General features: G+C 39.6%; 2 protein-coding genes across 10 annotated transcripts in view; both read left to right on the top strand.

Annotated features, from left to right (window-relative positions):
- The first annotated feature begins 1,297 nt into the window (after nucleotides 1–1,297).
- On the top strand, nucleotides 1,298–8,243 carry lgi2a (leucine-rich repeat LGI family, member 2a). The gene is made up of 8 exons (XM_037759614.1): nucleotides 1,298–2,006; nucleotides 2,973–3,044; nucleotides 4,096–4,167; nucleotides 4,656–4,727; nucleotides 5,056–5,127; nucleotides 5,311–5,480; nucleotides 5,682–5,846; nucleotides 5,942–8,243. Exons 1-8 carry the CDS (start codon nucleotides 1,732–1,734, stop codon nucleotides 6,757–6,759), a joined length of 1,716 nt encoding a protein of 571 aa, XP_037615542.1. The 5' UTR covers nucleotides 1,298–1,731; the 3' UTR covers nucleotides 6,760–8,243.
- A 1,532-nt stretch (nucleotides 8,244–9,775) lies between these two features.
- LOC119481960 (serine/threonine-protein kinase/endoribonuclease IRE1-like) overlaps nucleotides 9,776–18,906 on the top strand; it is a 41,197-nt gene continuing 32,066 nt past the window's right edge. For 2 of the 9 annotated variants that reach the window (XM_037759294.1, XM_037759293.1), the window contains exons 1-3: nucleotides 9,776–9,929; nucleotides 12,062–13,988; nucleotides 14,110–14,270. In XM_037759294.1, the coding sequence (XP_037615222.1) occupies nucleotides 12,080–13,988; nucleotides 14,110–14,270 (2,070 nt within the window). In that variant the 5' untranslated portion in view covers nucleotides 9,776–9,929; nucleotides 12,062–12,079. Of the gene's footprint in view, nucleotides 9,930–12,061; nucleotides 13,989–14,109; nucleotides 14,271–14,355; nucleotides 14,577–15,675; nucleotides 15,806–15,887; nucleotides 15,989–16,097; nucleotides 17,266–18,666; nucleotides 18,686–18,810; nucleotides 18,828–18,906 lie in introns of those variants that run through there. The other 7 variants (XR_005205330.1, XR_005205332.1, XR_005205329.1 and 4 more) reach the window with 7 other exon arrangements.

The following is an 18,906-nucleotide window of genomic DNA, read 5'->3' as shown; positions in this document are numbered from 1 at the left end:
CAATCTAATATATTTAGAATATATAAAAAAGGAGTGAAATAAAAGAGAATTGGGTGGGGTTTGGTAGATTCATAAATATTTAAGAGGAAAACAGAATTTCTTTTGTATCATACATACTATGATTTTTCCAAATCTTTTTTATTTATTTTTTTTGCACACATGGCAAAGGTCATCATATCAATTGCAGAACATAACTGAATGTCCGTGACATTAAATACAAACATAGAAAAAGGACCCCCCCCAACCCATGTTGGTCTTGGTCACACAAAGGAAAAAATAATAATAAAGAGTAAAAATGTCAATTTTTTTCATGAAATTGCTCAACAAAACCATAAAATATTCTGGCGTATGATCAAAAACTGGAATGGTTGTTTAATTTTGATGTGTGTAAGTTATTTTGCTCTCAAACGCCTGGAAAATAAGGCAATGTGTATATTTATTCCTTTTAATCTCACCAGTATTATACTGTGCATGTTTTGTCATTGATCTATGAATTTTGTTGCAGGCAGACAATGAAGGTGTGGCGATTTGATTGTGGCATGTATTTCTTTATTATTTATTTCTTTATTTGTTTATTTTAAAACTACATATGCTGCATTGCTGCTTATATGAATTTGATGTGTCCTGCCATGGCACATGACACAATAATACAAACTTAATGTATCATGTTTTCATTCTCATCAAATTCAAATAGTAGGCTATTAAACTATTAAACACATCACTACAGATAATGTACACTTTATGAATAGCTTTTATTTAGTATAAAAATGTGATAAGGCAACACATCCCAGCTTTTAAAATCAAAGAGGACAAAGCATTTCACTTGTTTAATTGGCTCACATCACATTAGACAAGACTGTTCCTATGTCTAATGTGATGTGAGCCAATTAAACAAGTGAAATGCTTTGTCCTCCTTGATTTTAAAAGCTGGGATGTGTTGCCTTATCACATTTTTATACTCATTGGACTTTGGGTCACTCTACTGTGAATCCCATTGTTGAAGTGCAGCCTCCTTTACCAAAACATAAGCTTTTATTTTGATTTTGAGTAAAAAAGTGAAGGATTTTCACTCCTATCTTTCATTCAAGTTCCACTTCTAGCTGTTTAATCTCACCTTATGTTGCTGCAGGTGTCCCTACACATAGGCTACATGCATCCATAGTGTATCCTTTGACTGCTTATACATGCATGCAGCCATCAGATAGCCAGAAGCCCTTAACCAGCTGAGCAGAGGAGCTGTCCATGGTGCTGCAGTTATGATGCGCCTCTGAGTTTCTGTATGGAGGAGGGGTTAGCAACAATATATCATGAAGAGACTTTCATGTGATGATTTTTGATTGCAAATGTTTTGAACACACCCACATATTAAAACCAATAATGTGGGACAAAATGATGCCAAAATTGGCAGCAATGTAAAAAAAAATTGACGTCATTCGACGTTTAATTTTGGAAAATGCTTGCCTGACATAATCTGCTAATAAAATAAAACTTGAATAAATGCCACCTAATATTAAAAATGTTTTTGAAAGGAACATTATTATGAGGCGTTCAGGCTCCCATCAGATCATCCTTGGTGCTGCCTCCTGTTTTTTCTCCTCCATGTATGGTGCATGGTTGTTTTAACCAACAGTTATCCAACTGGAGCTGTGGCTTAATAAATAATTAAAGTGGAGGAGGACTGAGAGGAGCTGCAGCTGATTTGCTGATGTCAGGCAGCCAGTGCAGCATTTCATGGTGCAGGGTGGAAACGCACGGTGCCTCCATCTGCCTCCATCGGTTGCTCTCTGCAGAAAACCTCACACATGCTGCAGCCAGGCAAGAAACATGCTGCCAACAAGTCTCAAGATTTGGGCTTTGTTTTCTGTGTCGCTCTGCTTCCTGTCGCAACCGGGTCATTCGAAGAAGGCTTTCCGATGTCCTTCAACATGCAGCTGCTCCAGGGAGTCCATCATTTGCGTCGGGTCCTCCTATGTCCCAAGGATTAGCCCCAACGACGTCAATTCTCTGTGAGTAAGCTGTGTGATGTTTTGCACTAAACATGCACACTGTTGAGAATTTCCCAGTAAAGAACTGGCAGCAGGGTTGCCTTTATGTTACTGTAAAATTAACATTATTATACTGTCGCTGAAATTTACAGCTTTGTACTGTTTGAATTTTTTTTTTTTTTATTAATTTCACAGTATTTTACAGTTAATTTACTGTTTAAAGATACATTATATAGCTGTTTTTTTTCACCTTTCTTTTACATTATCTTACTGATTTGTTTTAATGCACTATTTAGGTTGTATTTTTTACATACAACATTATGTGTTGCCTAGATGAATAGACTTAGCAGGTTACAGACATAGGAATAGTCACATTAAATACAGTTAAAGGCACTTGTTAGGAAAAAGGCTATAATAATAGACTTGTTGACACTTTTCCCAAAAATGTATGTATATAGCTACAAGCACAGAACGCAAACCATAACATGTGAGTGAAGAACAGAGCTAATTCACTGATTTTCCAATTTCACATGTGCAGATCAGGTCCCAGAATTAAAAAAAATACTGCATGAAACTGTTACTGATGATACTTTAGACAGTTGATCAGCAGTAAAGTGCTGTTTTTTAAGAATGCGTTATAGTTCAGTTAAAAAACGGCCTATGAGCGTTATTTAACAGGTTTTCTTTTGTATTAACAGTAAAGCACTGTTTTTAGCAATAACAGGTTAATACTGTTGAAATCCTGCTGTAAATTAACAGCAATTGTTTACAGTGCATGTATAATATGCAGCAATATGGGCTTATTAAGTCATATCCCAGTTGTGCATAGCTGTATTTCTTACAATGTGCACCATAATTAATAAGAGCTGATGTTTGAAAAAGGCAATGCAGTCCTTTTCTACCTTCTCTGATTGATCACTTTTCAGCATCTGATTTTTGTTTTGCTGGCTCTTTATGTTCATCATTGTATGCTTCTTTTCCTTTCAGGAGTATCGTCAATGGGACTTTCTCCGAGGTCAAAGAGGCAATGTTTGCTCACATGCCATCCCTCCAGCTACTGTAAGAGTACTTCAACTGCATCTCATTCCTCTGTGTTATAGCCTCTAAGATTTTAGGAGTTGCCCTTATCTTGTGTAGCAAAGGCTCCTATTGGGACAAAACTATGCAGGGTCGGATTGATTTCCAAACAATTTGGTCATTTTTAAAACTTTAATATGTCTTTAATGTGGGTGTTTTTAATATGGCAAGTGCACCAGGCTGTGCAGCCTATAGGTAGAGATCTGACAGTCTAAAGTTGCAATACACACAACAAAACCCTCATTACGCTATAATCTGACAACTATAATCTTAGCATGAATTAATCAATCATTTTAAGATATTGAAGCACACATATGTCCGGTAGCCAACTTTCTATTGTGCATTACTTTAATACAGATGCACAGTAAAGCATGTTTTTAAGTCTGTTTGGTGCATGTTAAAGCAATTTGCAGGGTAGGTTTTAAAAGGACACCTGGAGAGCTTTCAGTGCCGTCCCATGCCATGTTGTAGAGGCCATCCATCTACTTTGTTGCTCCTGTACAGTGATAGCTGTGATGCCAGCAGAAGCAAAGGCGTGGCAGATAGAGAGCATTTAACCAAAGTCACAACACACATGATGAGCTAGATACAGTACATGTTGTGCTGAGAGCGCAGCTGCTGTCAGCTTACTATTTCTTTTTAAAAAATGTCCCTTAAAATTAGCTATTTTTACAAGATGATTGTATTTTGCATGTGTTAGCCTACATCTTGATATAGTACAATGTAAATATCTGTGGTTTATTCCTCGGACACTGTTTTCGCATACAGTTTGTTTGGTAAAAATGTGTTTTTTCTTGACATTTTCCAGTACCACAGTGTACTGATAAAGGCGATAGAGGCCATAAACTATAGGGATATAATTACTCGTCCCACTCTCAAACTGGGCTGAGAGCATTTGGCTCTATTTTGATCACTGAATGTGAAATCACAATCTGAGAAATGTCATCTGTTTTTCAGACAGACAGAGGCAAAAAAACGGTACTTTGTGTTGGCAGCCAGTATCTGTTAATGTGTATTTTATTATTCATTACAGGCTTTTGAATTCCAATTCTCTTACAACTGTAAGGGATGATGCATTCGCAGGCCTTCCACATCTGGAGTATCTGTAAGTTCTTCTATTTCTTTATCTGTATTTTTTTTATCAAATAAGTGCAAATATATTCAGTGAATTTGTGTAATAATTAAACATGTTGGCTACACAACATGTGTACAACATTAATTGAATTAGTTGTAACTGGAATGAACTGCACACACTATCTAATATAATAAAAGTCTTCTAGGAGTGTTGTTATGGGCATGAGGTTACTGTATGTGGTTGGATGTTGGTCTTTCAGAAAGTGGATGAGGAAAGTATTGACTGTGCGCCCTCTAGTGCTTCAATTTGTACCACAGAAGATTTGAACACAATTAATTTCCCCAAAAAGTATTTCAAATCTGTATCAGTATTGTTGCTGGGATTTTGGAAAATACTGTATTTTTTAGAGTTTATTACAATCCTCAAGCCCGATTGAACTGAAATTTTCCAATAATTGTAGTATGACTTTATGTTCTTTCACCACGAAATCCAACATGCTTTGTTGTTATCTTCCACAGGTTCATTGAGAGTAATAAGATGGAGACTGCAGCCAAATATGCCTTCAGAGGACTCAGGGACTTGACTCACTTGTATGTTCCAACCTTTAAGATCATTACCAAACACTGTTAAGTCTAATTTGTAATTTGCTGAAGTGATTATTAATTTGGAACAACTGGACCATTAAGTGATGCTAAATAGTTCACAATTTTATTAGGATTAATAGTAACAGTATCAAACTTTAATGGAGATATATAAGATTGATATTGAGTTTTTATGTCAGAGTTGTCCAGACCTTTAAATATTACCTTGACTTCTACACAATATATGTGAATCATGTTTTTCCATTTCCTTGTAATGGAGTTATGATATTCTTAATGGGTGCAATTTTCTATATTGATTCATTGCGGATGTTTCTAGGTCTTTGGCAAACAACAACATTAAAGCATTGCCCAGGGACATCTTCACTGACTTGGACTCACTGATAGAGCTGTAAGTTTGCCCCTCAGTTAAAAGTTTTAGGAAAATCGTGCAATGTAGTCTATTTTCTTCTTCATGATCTGTATCCTGGATCCCATGCATATCTTATTCCTCTTCCTTTTCTTCTTCTAACGTGCCTTGTAGCTTGTCTACTTTTTTTGATCTGCAATGACGTACGGTACTCCTCTTCTGCAGGGACCTGCGAGGCAATGCCTTTGAGTGTGACTGCCGTGCCAAGTGGCTGATGATGTGGTTGAAGAACACCAATGCCACAGTGTCGGATGTCGTGTGTGCTGGACCAGAGGACATGAAGGACAAGCGTCTCAATGATATGACCAGCCTGCACAACGAATGCATCTCAACGGGTGAGAAACACCTGAGCCAGCTGGCCTTGTCTCTGTTCTAGCTGGCATCAGTATATCAAGCGACTCAACCGGGTCATCCAAAGAAGTGTAAAGAAAAGGAAAAAAATGTTGTTTTCTCAGTTTATCCCGTATATAATGTGGCTTTTCTTTTAGAATTGTTAAATTGTGGAGAATTTCAATTCAGAATGTGCCTTTCCACAGATTTCGTCCTCCATCAGTCCGTTGCATCTGAGTCTCTGTCTGTTGACACATTCAGCTATAAGAATGATGTCTATGTGACTATTGCTGCTCCCAGCGCAGAGAGCTGTATGGTTTTCCAATGGGACCACATAGAAATGAACTTCAGGACTTATGATAACATCACAGGTACGGCAATGCCTTAACAAACTGTCTCAGAATATCCTGGTTGTGTTTTACACTCATGCTATTGACCTGTTTATTTCCTTTTCCTTTCCTTCCAGGTCAGTCCATTGTGGGGTGCAAGTCAGTTGTCATCCAGGACCAGGTGTTTGTCATTGTGGCTCAGCTCTTTGGTGGTTCCCACATCTACAAGTTTGATGAGGACCAAAGCAGGTTCAGCAAGTTCCAGGACATTGAGGTGTCCAAGATCTCCAAACCCAATGACATTGAGGCGTTCCAGATAGGCTCTGACTGGTTCTTTTTGATTGCTGACAGCTCAAAAGCGGGCCTGTCCACCCTCTACAAGTGGAACGATAAGGGCTTTTATTCATACCAGTCGTTGCATGAGTGGTACCGCGACACAGATGCAGAGTTCTTGGACTTGGATGGGAAGGCCCACCTTATCTTGGCAAGCCGCTCACAGGTGCCCGTGATCTACCAGTGGAGCCGGAGCAACCAGAAGTTTGTCCTGCAGGGCGAGATCCCCAACATGGAGGATGTTGTAGCTGTAAAGCACTTCCGGATCAAGGAGGAACTCTACCTGGCTATGACACGCTATATTGGCGACTCCAAAATTCTACGTTGGGGTGCCAAACAGTTTGCGGAGATCCAGGCCTTGCCCTCACGAGGCTCCATGATTCTACAGCCGTTCTCTTTCAAAGACCGTTACTACCTGGCCCTGGGAAGTGATTACACCTTCTCACAGATCTACCTGTGGGATGATGAGAACAAACTCTTTGACCGCTTCAAGGAGGTGTACATCCAGGCACCGCGCTCCTTTACTGTGGTTTCCACTGACCGCAGGGACTTCATCTTCACCTCTAGCTTCAAGGGAAACACACAGATCTTTGAACACATCATCATTGACTTGAGCTTGTGAGGGGCTGTGCTTTACTGCCCCTCCTGCAATCGAACGTCTTCCACTAAAAAGATACATTTGTGAAGGGAAAAGAAAGGACCAGAACAGATTTAATAAACTGTTAAATATCAATTCCTCCATTCGTTTCTGTCCCAAATGAGAGCTGGGTCAAGTGGTGTTTGGAATCATTTTAGTTTTGTGGCCTTGTACTATTATAGGTTCTCATGGTGTCTCAGACTTTCGGAGATCCGACCATTTCACAAAGACTGAGAGGAGTCAAGAGGGTGGACAATTGTACAAGGAGGCTGGTTTTCTCCTAAAAAATCAAGCTGACATGAAGAGGGAAAGATTTGAGATATAATTTGATCTATTTGGATGTATATTTTGGTTAAATATCCCCTGTGCTTTTATACCCCCCAAAATATACACCAGGACCTGAGAGAAAAAACATAATACTAATTTTGTTTTGTTCTCATTTGGGGCATGTAAGAGGCGTGGTTGCTCATCTATGTGCCACTTAACTCATGTCCTCGTACCGTATGGTAATGTACAGTTTGTTGCCTTATCAGCACTGGGGTTCTGTGTTCTGCTGGGCCCGCAGTGCCTCCCTCTGGCTGTGATAAAGTATCACACCCCTTTGCTTTTTTTCCATACAGGGAATGTCTTGAAAGCACAAACCTTTAATTATCTTAGCCGAGACCCCAGCCCTTAGAGTGTAGTTGTGAAGTGGAAAATGTTACTGTAGGTGCTATAGATTATATTGCGTACAGTAAAAAAATTAAGATGTGGTTTGTTGTTTTAGGAGGTGAAATATTCAGGACTGGATATAGCTAATGCCTTTTCAGACAATTACGTGAATGGAATAACCTTTTAGTCCAGAGTTTAGTGTTTAGGTGATGTCAGGGACATTAAGTTTGAAAAAAATAACACTAGATGTTGGACTACTGACATAATTTAACTTTTTTTAAACTAAAAAAAGCTCCTTCCCACAGAAGTGAGGACTCGCATAACTAAATTTGAAAAACGGACATAATTTGTTTGTCCAAAAATGAAGGAAACAAAATGTTTATGTAAATATATTCACTCAAGTTGAGAGGCTTTTTCCGTCTGTCACTCTGTTCTTACTAATACTGAATGTTGACTTACAAGCTACAAATGTACATAAAACATGGACTGCAATGCCACTACCTGTTTGTCACACAAAAACCTGAACGGATCTTTGCACTTACTTTTAAAAAAAAAATTAACAGCTTGCAAGAGCATGACATTCAAAAAAAGGGTGTTTGCCAACTTCTTTTTTAGATGAACCTAACAAACTCCGAAGTCTAAAAGTACTTCTGCTCATTAATTGAATGGTATTGCAATTTAAAAGAAAAAAACATAATGGAATATGCAAGCTTTACAACATGCAGATTCTTTTGTATAATTTTGTTTTAAGCATATTGAATGTTACTCTCAAAACATACTGTAATCATTTGAGTATCAAAATAAATGTGTAAAAGTCTGATTGTAAGAAGTATTTTATCATTCATTGGTCATGATATAATGTGAAATTTATTTTACTGCCTTAACAAAGGCCATTGGGATCTTAAAGCTGCAACAATCAATATTTTTAATAAGGATATTTTTAACTATGAATGAAAATATAGATTCAATGATTTTGTTTGAGTTGGCAGTACTCTTTTTGGGCCGGAATCGTGTCTGCAGAAATCCCTTGAAGAACCAATATGTAATATATTTACTGTATTCAAGGGACTGTTTGTAAGAATCAGAAATGCTTGTTAACAGCGACACCCGTGGCCGTTAAGTCAACGAAAGTCAGCGTTGGGCTCGCGCTTGCTCGCTCTAAATAGACATGAACGAGCATTGCTCAAAACAGTGAGGCGACACACGTCAGCTAAAACCACAATATCACTCTATATTTCACCTACTTGGCAATAATGTTAGCTGACCAGACGAAGGTCTCTCCATGAATCAGTGCTGATCCTAGTGTTGGCTTTTCCTGTTTCAGCCTCCCGACCGCGGTGGGAGGGAGACACCGGCACCCGGTCAGAGACAATAACGTTTCTCGCTGCGAAGCCCCGTCACTTCACAAGACACGGGAAACCTCTGTTGGTCTGGAGGAGCTGCAGCAGTTATTTCTTCAAAAATGTCCACTGTACATTCACTAGATATTCTCAGAGCTACTAAGTCTTCTGCAGTGTGTAGTGTGCGCACATGCACGTGAGGTGGAGCAAGCTGAGTGAAGGCAGGCAGAGGAGCAGAAGAGCAGAGACTCCGGCCCTGGAGACCAAAGCTACGGTCTCCCCAGCGTCCTCCGACCGCAGCCAACACTGTTTAACAGACGGGCTTCACTAGATACAACTTTGCGGTTTTGGTGCTTCCGTGTAGTTTGTGTTGGAGTCTTGTCTGAATAGCGTAGCCACACGCGAGCGCGCAAATGCGTGCGCGCATGGGACACCGACCCGCGTGATTTATACGTGTAAAAAGTTACAAACAGTCCCTTTTAATAAGGAGATTATTAACTATGAATGAAAATATAGATTCAGTGATTTTATTTGAGTTGGCGGTACTCTTTTTGGGCCGGAATCGTGTCTGCAGAAATCCCTTGAATAACCAATATGTAATATATTTACTGTATTAAATCATAAGATGACCATGATATGTCGTCAGAAATTAAGGAAACATGTTGAAATGAAATACTGACTTCTCCAAAAACAATGCTACAACCAATATGTTCTCCCATGAAATTTCCACTCCGGTCCGGAACGTTTCAACATCCCTCTCTGGTCCGTGTGCAGCCGGTGAAGTGATTTCAACAAGTCTGCTGCTGGCCAAAGGCTAATGTGGTTTTGTCTAGAACTGTCTAACCCCCAAATTGCAAAAAAATGCACTGACTGCTATCATATAAAATCATATAAAACACTAGCTGTCAGTACTACATATTGCTCCTTTAAGGCTGCACAGCACATGGGACAAGTGCACATGGAAGAAATTTGACTCCAGCAGGGCTTTCTTTTTTTTTTTGTTTTACTCTTCGACCGCAGCCCGTCTCATCTTACATAGGGAGGAGCAAGAGAGAGACAGAGTCGGAGAGAGAGAGTATCAGAGGGACAGACAGAAAAGGAAGGCAACAGCAAGCTGAGTTTTGATCGTTCCTACTACAGTGGGGGGGCGGACACCCTGCTCCAGTAAGTTTATATGTTTTATGGTTATTATATGTCTTCATAACGTTTAGTAACTACGGCCAAAATACGTGGCGATTCACAGACACACAGCTGTGCACTTTCAGAGTCTGGATTCAAGGAGGGTGGTGAAAAGGATGTGTTTCCACGGACACAACACATGCGCAGTCTGCAGCCGCCTGAACGACTGCAGCTATGGTTACACTGCGCATGTGTCACATCTCCATCCTCTTTCAATAGGCCTTGGCCTGAATGCGGAAGTTGAAAAAGTGTGCTACTCTTAACTGCATTAAGTCATATCTAAAGACATGAAAAGCATTAGCAATTGTAGAGTTTCGGACTCTTTTGCGACTTTCCTCAGCAAATCCACTAACAAATATAGGAGGATGTTTTGGTACTAATGGTGTAGGCTACCAGTAGGCCTCTAGGGGTGTAGGTCTCGAGGGGTGTAGGTTTCGTTTCAACATGTGAGCGTCAAACAACTAGTGATGGGAATTTAGGCTCTTTTTAGTGAGCCAGATCATTTGGCTCAGCTCACCAAGAACAGCCGGCTCTTTCGGCTCCCAACCGGCTCTTCGTTTTTACCACTTCTGCCTTTTATAATTCAGCCAACTTTAGTGCTGTTTTGACCTGTGATTAGTAATGTGTGCACATATATCACTTAAATTATTAAAGGGACTGTTTATAACTTTTTACACGTATAAATCTACCGGGTCGGTTTCCCATGCGCGCTCGAGTATGCGCGGCGCTCGCGTTCATACTCCCTGTGGACACTTACCATCAGACTCCAACACAAACTACACGGAAGCACCAAAACCTCATGGTTGTATCTAGTGAAGCCCGTCTGTTAAACAGTGTTGGCGGCGGTCGTAGGACGCGGGGGAGACCGTAGCTTTGGTCTCCAGGGCCGGAGTCTCTGCTGTAGGCTACTCTGCTCCTCTGCTCCTCTGCTCGCTCCACCTCACGTTCATGCATGCACACTACACACTGCAGGAGAGTTAGTAGCTCTGAGAATATCTAGTGAATGTACAGTTTGTGGACGTTTGTGCAGAAATAAATGCTGCAGCCAACAGAGGTTTCTTCCTGTGTCTTGTGAAGTGACGGGGCTCCACAGCGAGTAACGTTATCGTCCCTGACCGGGTGCCGGAGGGAGACACCGGCACCTGGTCGGAGACGATAACGTTTCTCTTCCTGCTTCAGCCCCAGAGGCTGAAGCAGGAAAAGCCAACACTAGGATCAGCACTGATTCATGGAGAGACCTTCGTCTGGTCAGCTAACGTTACTGCCAAGCAGGTGAAATATAGAGTGATATTGTGGTTTTAGCTGACGTGTGTCGCCTCACTGTTTTGAGCGATGCTCGTTCATGTCTATGTAGAGCGAGTACAAGCACAAGCACGACGCTGACTTTCGTTGACTTCATGGCCACAGGTGTCGCTGTTAACAAGAAATTCTGAAAGTTACAAACAGTCCCTTTAAATATAATTATACTAAACCTTATAATTTCCAGAATACCATAATTTGACATGCTGCTTTGTTTCCGACTGTCACTCATCTTGTCTGCTATTCGCGCACCGCACTCCTCTCTCTCTTTCTCTCCTCCTCTCCCTCCTGCCCTGTACCTGTAGACCGTCAGAGTGGCGACCTATAAACCGCCTGGACTTTAATAGCTCGTACACTGTATGTGTTTCAGCAAGCATTTCTGCTTGTGTTCGAAACGTTCTGCACATTCAAAATATATCCCGCGTGTCTGTGTTCTCTGAAATTTTGAGAATAAAGTTGTATAAGGGGGTAACAATGTGGGAACCTATATTGTCTGTCTTTTTTTAAAGGGTACCTATTCTATTGTTACGGGGGACCTACTGAACAACAATCTCGTGTTTGGGAGGAGTCTAAATAGAACTTTCACTGTAAGCATTTTTAAATACCGGTTACCTGTTCTAATATGAGCATGACCATCCTTGAGAGCCACACACAGGTATGTAGCCATAGTTTCTGATTTTCCCTCAGGTTTGAGTTATCCACCATCTGTACCTGCTTAAATACAATGGTGGAAAGTTTTGTTTGGGCTTCTCAAAGCACTGAAAATGTACACTTGAAACATAATGACCATTTAACATCATCATTTTGTCTATTCACAGGTACTCTGAAGCAAAGAAATGAATATCTTCACCCAGTTACAAGTGACAGTCCCTCCAAGACAAACACATCCCATAATACAATGTATAATTAACAACAACCTCAAGAAGCTCAAAAAATTATTGAAGGACAACAGCATTAATCTGGTTTACCCCTGCAGTGAGTGTAATGACTACATAACTCCACTGATTGCTGCTGTTGTACATCACAATAGGGATATTTTTACTTTCCTACTACAAGAGGGTGCAGACCCAAACGGTGCTTCCCAGGCTGACTTGTCACCTTTACATTATGTCTCACTGTCCAAAGCACCAATTGCTTTTGTGAGGAAACTGCTTGATGCAAAAGCTGATCCAAATGGATGGAATTTCATTGAACTACAAAGATTCACACCGCTGCAAATTGCTGCCATCAATGACAGAGACGATGTCATGAAAGTGCTCATTTCTGCTGGCGCACTGGTAACATTGTTACCTGTCACTGATCCTGAACAGATTCACAATGAAAAAATATCTCGGATGATTCATAACTTTGCGTCAAAAGGAGATGAATTATGCTCAAAGATCACATATTTTTTGGATATGGAAATTGCTGTGCGAGGGGGTTCACCTGAAGAAGTGTTCAAAACTTTTGACAGTCACATGCTGCTGGAGGATCCTCGGAACCATTTGACCATGATCGAAATGCTCTTTACTGTTACTGGGCGAAATAAGGAGAAATATAGCCAGGCAAGTATCAAATGGCTAAAGGACACTGAGAATGTGAACACGTACATTGCAGGTGCAGTCAGTCGCTTTCCAAACATCCCTGAGCGAGATGTAAGGAGGGCAGTTGATAGTTTACATGCAGTTTTCTGCACAATGGAAGACATACCAAATGAGCAAGCTTTGGCGATAATCCCCCAACTACTGAACCAGCTTTGCTCAAAAGAGAGACCTGATATATGTGAAGATGTTCTGCAAACACTATATGTGATCACACAGAAAACAAAAGGCACAAATGGCTGGGATCCCAACTTTATTGAGAAGTTATGCAAGACAGTTGCTCCTTTTGTAAAGGATGAACACTCCTCTGACATTAGAGTCTACACGTATGGCATATTGGCAAACTTGCTTTCAGTTAAACATGCAGCCAACATCTTTACATCTGTGGGGATAACTTCAGTGCCTGAGGACATACTGACATCTGCAGATATGAAAATGAATGACAAGCTGAAAGAAGTCCTCAGACGACTGAAAAGTCATTTCAACAAACCAAACTCAGAGTGTGAGGATGTCGCAGCCTCACCTGGATCCAAGAAAAAGAAGAAAAAGAAGAAGAAAAAGAAGGAAAAGCAAGAAGACCCAAATGATGGAGTGTGCACTGATCTAACAGCGGCTCCTGTTTTGGAGTCAACTTCAAATGTGAAGCCATTCCACTGCAACGCCACTATGTCATCAGTAACACACAAATGGCTACAAATCAGCAAGAGGTGGAGAGGGAAATTAGAGAAGCTTCTGAGCACTGATGAAAGTAAAGTAACCAGAATTGGCAGCATGATTTATGTGAATGATGCAGAATTCCGCATAGCGAAGGGAAGTGATGGTACTGAAGTCTTCTTGGGGCTGAGAGATGATGGCACTGAAGTTGCTATTAAGAGAATGACTAAATGCAACTATCAGGTGCTGAAGAATGAGGAAGGATTTCTACGACTTCCAGAGCTTGATCATCAATCTATTGTACGATATGTTGATGCTGCGGAGGATGAGAACTTTGGATATCTTGGTCTTCAGCTTTGTGAATACACCTTGGAAGAATACATCAGAAATAATGATGGTGGTCTCCAGATAAAGAAACTTGTCTATCAGGTTCTCGACAGTTTAAAGGTGCTTCATTGTCAAAGTCCTCCAATTCTCCACCGGGATCTCAAACCACAGAATGTTTTGATCGGTAAGTTAAAAATACACTGAAATGAAGAAATTCACTATCTGAAAAACAGAAAAAAAAACTATTTGAATTTATAATTATCATGCATAATTTTCAGAGTTTGTCTACCTGATTTGTCCTGCAGATGTTAACGGGAGGGCAAGACTAGCTGATTTTGGCATAAGTAGACGGTTAACCAAAGGCCAAACAACTCATCGCACAGGCAGTGCAGGAACAAAATGCTGGATGGCCAAGGAGACTTTAGCAGAAGGTGACATACCATACAAGTCAAACACTGACATACAGGTGAGTTTTTCTGCTTAACAAACTTGATTGATGACTCGGTGAAAAATACTTCCTTAATTGCTAAAATGTTCTGTTTATTCTTAAGGTGGCAGGGATGCTGATTTATTATATCCTCTCTGGAGGACACCATCCTTTCGGCAATTCCTTTGAATGTGAGTACAACATCCATAAAGGGAGGTACAGTTTGGACCATGTTCAAGATGTGGTGGCAAAGGATCTCATTGAGTGGATGATCAATGAAGAACCAAAGAACAGACCTAAAGTGGAGGAATGCTTGAGTCATCCCTTCTTCTGGACCTCTGAAAGGTAAGAAATGCTGATTGATCGATTGATTATTTTTATTTTTCTATGGGATGGCATTGTTTTGTCGTTTGTTTGTTCTACTTTGGTCCAGAGTGAAATATGCCATAATTTGGTACAAATATTCATGGTTCCCAGACAATGTATCTTAATTACTAGTGATCCTCTTTCTTTTCATCTCGCCTCGGCATGAATTGACAATTTTGGTTCAGGGTGAAATGTGTTCATACCTAATGGAATTAGGATTCTGGGCACCATGGGTATCTGTGCCAAATTTCATTACCAGAGTCAGTAGGATTCATCCTCTGGGGACCATGCATATCTGTACCAAATTTCATGGCAATCTCTTTAATAGTTGCCAAGACATGTTGATAAAAAGCCGTAAATATCAAACTACTGGTGGCATTAGAGGTCAAGCCAGGGGATTACCAGAGTCAGTAGGATTCATCCTCTGGGGACCATGAATGTTGTTATTACAGACATGTCTGAACTAACCGCTACCCCTCTACTTGTCCATAGACTAACCTCTTTTGTTGAGCCGTGATGTTTAGCCCATAGAGGTCTAGGGATTATGAGAAATGCTGTTTGTTGAAGACCTCTAAAAAACAGAAATATTTGTTGTGTAGTTCACTCCATATGTCTAGAGAACGACCCAAATGATCTATCATTATTCTGTTATTTATTCATGTTATAGATTTAATCTTAATCCTGTAACAGAACAAATCTCTGGGTTTAATATGGCTATCTACAAATCAAGGACAGAACTGTTAATGCTAGCCTAAATTCTGATATGCAGTAGTATCATTCAGGAACAACTCCTACACAGTATATACCAGTCCTGAATGGGAGTTCTTCTAACCTAACCTGTGGACCATGCATAATATTTTAGCTAACGGTATGCTCATTGGCTTTGTCAGTAATGCTAGGTATAGGCATGCTAACGTTTGCAGCTTAACACATTTAAATCCATTCCTCGTAGTTTTGCGTTTGTGTTTCTGAGTATCAATCATGCACGCTGCTTTGGTATGTGAAGAAATCCAAAGCATACCAGGCCTGTCTTGACTATTTTTCAATATTTTCCATTTTAAAAATAATTATTTTTCAGGAGAGTTGAATACTTGACAAAGATTGGAAACAGGAAGGAGGTGGCAAAATATCGAATGGCTGATAAGGAACTGGTTGGTTCACTGGAAGAATGTGCCACGGTTGGATCCTTCGAACAGTGGAAAAATAAGGTGACTGCAACATAACAGCTGTAACTTTTGCAGTCCAATTCTTATAATTGTAATTTATGAGTAATTATTTTTGGTGTTGTAGTTTCCACCAGAGTTGGTCCAGAAGATGGATCCCAATGACAAAGCCTACCCAGACAACACACTGGCGTTACTGCGCTTCATACGAAACCTCCATGATCACCAGTGAGTGAAAGGGATGGAGGGCCTTACAATGTACATAAATGGAAATCTTCACAATTAATAAAAACTGATACAATAATTATACACATTCATTGATTTGTTTTGTTTACAGTGCCGAGGATGCAGCCCAAGTTGATGTGATGAAGATATTTCCTGATCTCTTCGGATGTGTTTACAAGTTTGCCAAGAACCGACGGTGGAATTCAGAGACCCCCTTGAAGGAAATGTTTCGAAGAGAAGACATCAGCGCCAGCATTACCACGCTGTCCATCAGCCCTGATGAGCGTCTGGGTGTCCCAGTTCAAGAGTCTCAACCCAGTGACTTGAAGTGAAGTCAACTTCAAAAACGATCAGGGACTTCAAAAATGACTTTAGAGTCTTATAAGCAGTCAGAGGAAAAAACAAACGCAAGCAATTCTGACGTAATAGTTTTTAATAGTTATCATGTCCAGCCAAGGTTTCATAGCAAGGTTTTAGCAGCACTAGGTAACGAGACTGCACAAAAAGGAAGTCCAATATGTCTTGACATCATCAGACTTATCATAAAAGGAAAAGCACAGGAGTTACTAATAACTTTAACAATGGCTCTGTATCCAAGTAAGCCATGACAGTGTGACAGTGAGCCAGCATGAACAATACCAGGACCCTGAAACTGAAGCAGCTAAATGGAATTCAGCCATCAGTCATTTTATTATTTACACTTGTGCTTTTCCTGCAACATGTCTTCTGTGAAATACGCCTGTAAGGTTTTGCAAATGTTTTGTGCATAGTAACTATTTTCCAAAGGCTGGTGAGTAGATTATAAGATGCTGTACTGTAGTACAATTTTTTTACGGACTTTATCTTCACTTTAGTATTTTTTTATTTTGTGAGATTTTATAATTTTGCTTGACCATTATCATTATAAGGAACCATTGTACTTTTATTTTGCTACATTTATCTGATGGCTTTAGTTGTGACTTACCTTGAAACATTGATATGTCATATGTAAGATACTTTTAGTTTTTATTCATTACTTATTTTTACCACTGTAGTTTTTTTTTTATATTACAATTTATTTTTTTTATTCTTGTATATTTACATGATATAACTTCGTTAAATTGTTGTTTTTTCCACAAATAACAGAGCATGGGACAAATATTGTTTTGAGTTATTTTAGTTTCTTGAGCTGTTTTTGATCACCCCATTGGACCTGTCCCTTTACCTGTTGTCATAGCCTCTCAGAAGTTTTACGATTTCAGAACAATTGTGAGAGGAATAAAGAGGTTGGGCATATAGTCTGTTATGTGTAAATACTGAATGTTGACTTATTTTGCCTGCAGATCTTTGCAGCCAATGATAAGAGCCATTTTAGACTTCTGAGTTTGTTAGTTTCACTTAAATGGAAATGCAGAGTGTATGGCAAAAAAAGTCTTTTAACTCGTGAAGCATGTCTGTGAGCGCACTGTAACAACTGAAGGCACTCAGGTGATCAACATGGTTACCAACTCAGATCATTTTACATTTGGACTTTAGTGACTATAGAGTCACAGAACAATGTTCAGAGATACTTTTGTAAGAAAATCAACTAGAATCATCAAAGTGAAAGGGGCATGTCCCGCCTTTTACTGTAGAAACCCAACCCATCTCTCCCAGCAACCTTACCTGTATATAGGAGGAGCAAGAGAGAGAGGCAGAATTAGAGAGAGTCAGAGTGACGGAAAGAAATACAGAAAAAGCACAGCAAGTTCTGATATACTGCAGCGGACAATCCACGTCAACATTGTAAGTTAATTTTCCTACAATCCTCTAATGTTTACCTTAAAAACTGTATTGTAAAATAATCTGTGTGCTCGCTTGAGAAAAGCACATTCATGTAGCTCTACTCTTATTCATAATCATTTCATAGCTGTGCACATTCAACGTTCAATTCTGGTTTCCGGCCTGAATGAGGAAGTTCAAATTCTAACAGTCAGTGAGGGAAAAGTGTGACACTCTTATTCATAATCCATTCTTATGGTCATTCATTACGACAGTTTGATTAGTAACATATTTAGATATGTCATCCTTGTACCTACTACAACCAAAAATGATTAATAGGCATTTCACAGCTGTGCACATTCAACGTTCAATTCTAGTTTATGGCGTGAATGAGGAAGTTCAAAGTCTGAAACAGTCAGTGAGGGCAAGGTGTGGCACTCTTTGTGCATTAACAAGCCATGTATAAAAACATTAAAAAAAAATAGCATTAGCAATTCTGCAATTGAGGACTAGTGTTCACTCAGCTGTATTTTTGTCCAAATTAATTTACTACTCAACCTGATGCAGATCTCAGAAAATCCAGTGAATATAGGAGAGATTTCAAGTTGCAGAATGAAATTATTTTGCCTACATGTCAGTACTTGGCTGAGGGGTTTGTGAATCACATTATTTACATGTCAATGTCCTTATTCATCCTAGTCAGTACATCAACGATCAGTCCAACCTGTTCTAACCTGAACTACTGTTATTTGTAATTATTTCTTCATTATCAGTGAAGATGGATATTTGATATCATCAATACTTTCTGAACTTACAAACACAAGATTTCATCATTGTACCTCCTTGTAAAACCACAGATTTCCTGCATAAATGTTGAATTGTGGTTGTCGGCCTGAATGAGGAAGTTCTAAATCTTACTAGTTGGTAAGGGCAAGGAATGGCACTCATACCTTTGCACAAGTGAGACCAGTTATTGTTGTCATTATAATACAGATCAAAAAGAAAAACAAAGTGCTACAACAATATATTTGCAAGTCATCTAAAACATTATATCATTAGCATTTACAACATTCATATACAGTCAGAGAGTGTCGTGTTGAGTTTTGATAGGTGTAGTTCACCCCTTGTCGACATTGTAAGTTGATTTCTGTACAATCCTCTAATATTTACATTAAAATTGT

This window comes from Sebastes umbrosus, chromosome 22 (assembly GCF_015220745.1).
Source record: "Sebastes umbrosus isolate fSebUmb1 chromosome 22, fSebUmb1.pri, whole genome shotgun sequence".
Lineage (NCBI taxonomy): Eukaryota > Metazoa > Chordata > Actinopteri > Perciformes > Sebastidae > Sebastes > Sebastes umbrosus.
Note: the sequence above shows the minus strand (reverse complement) of the source record. Positions and strands in the feature narration are given on the sequence as shown.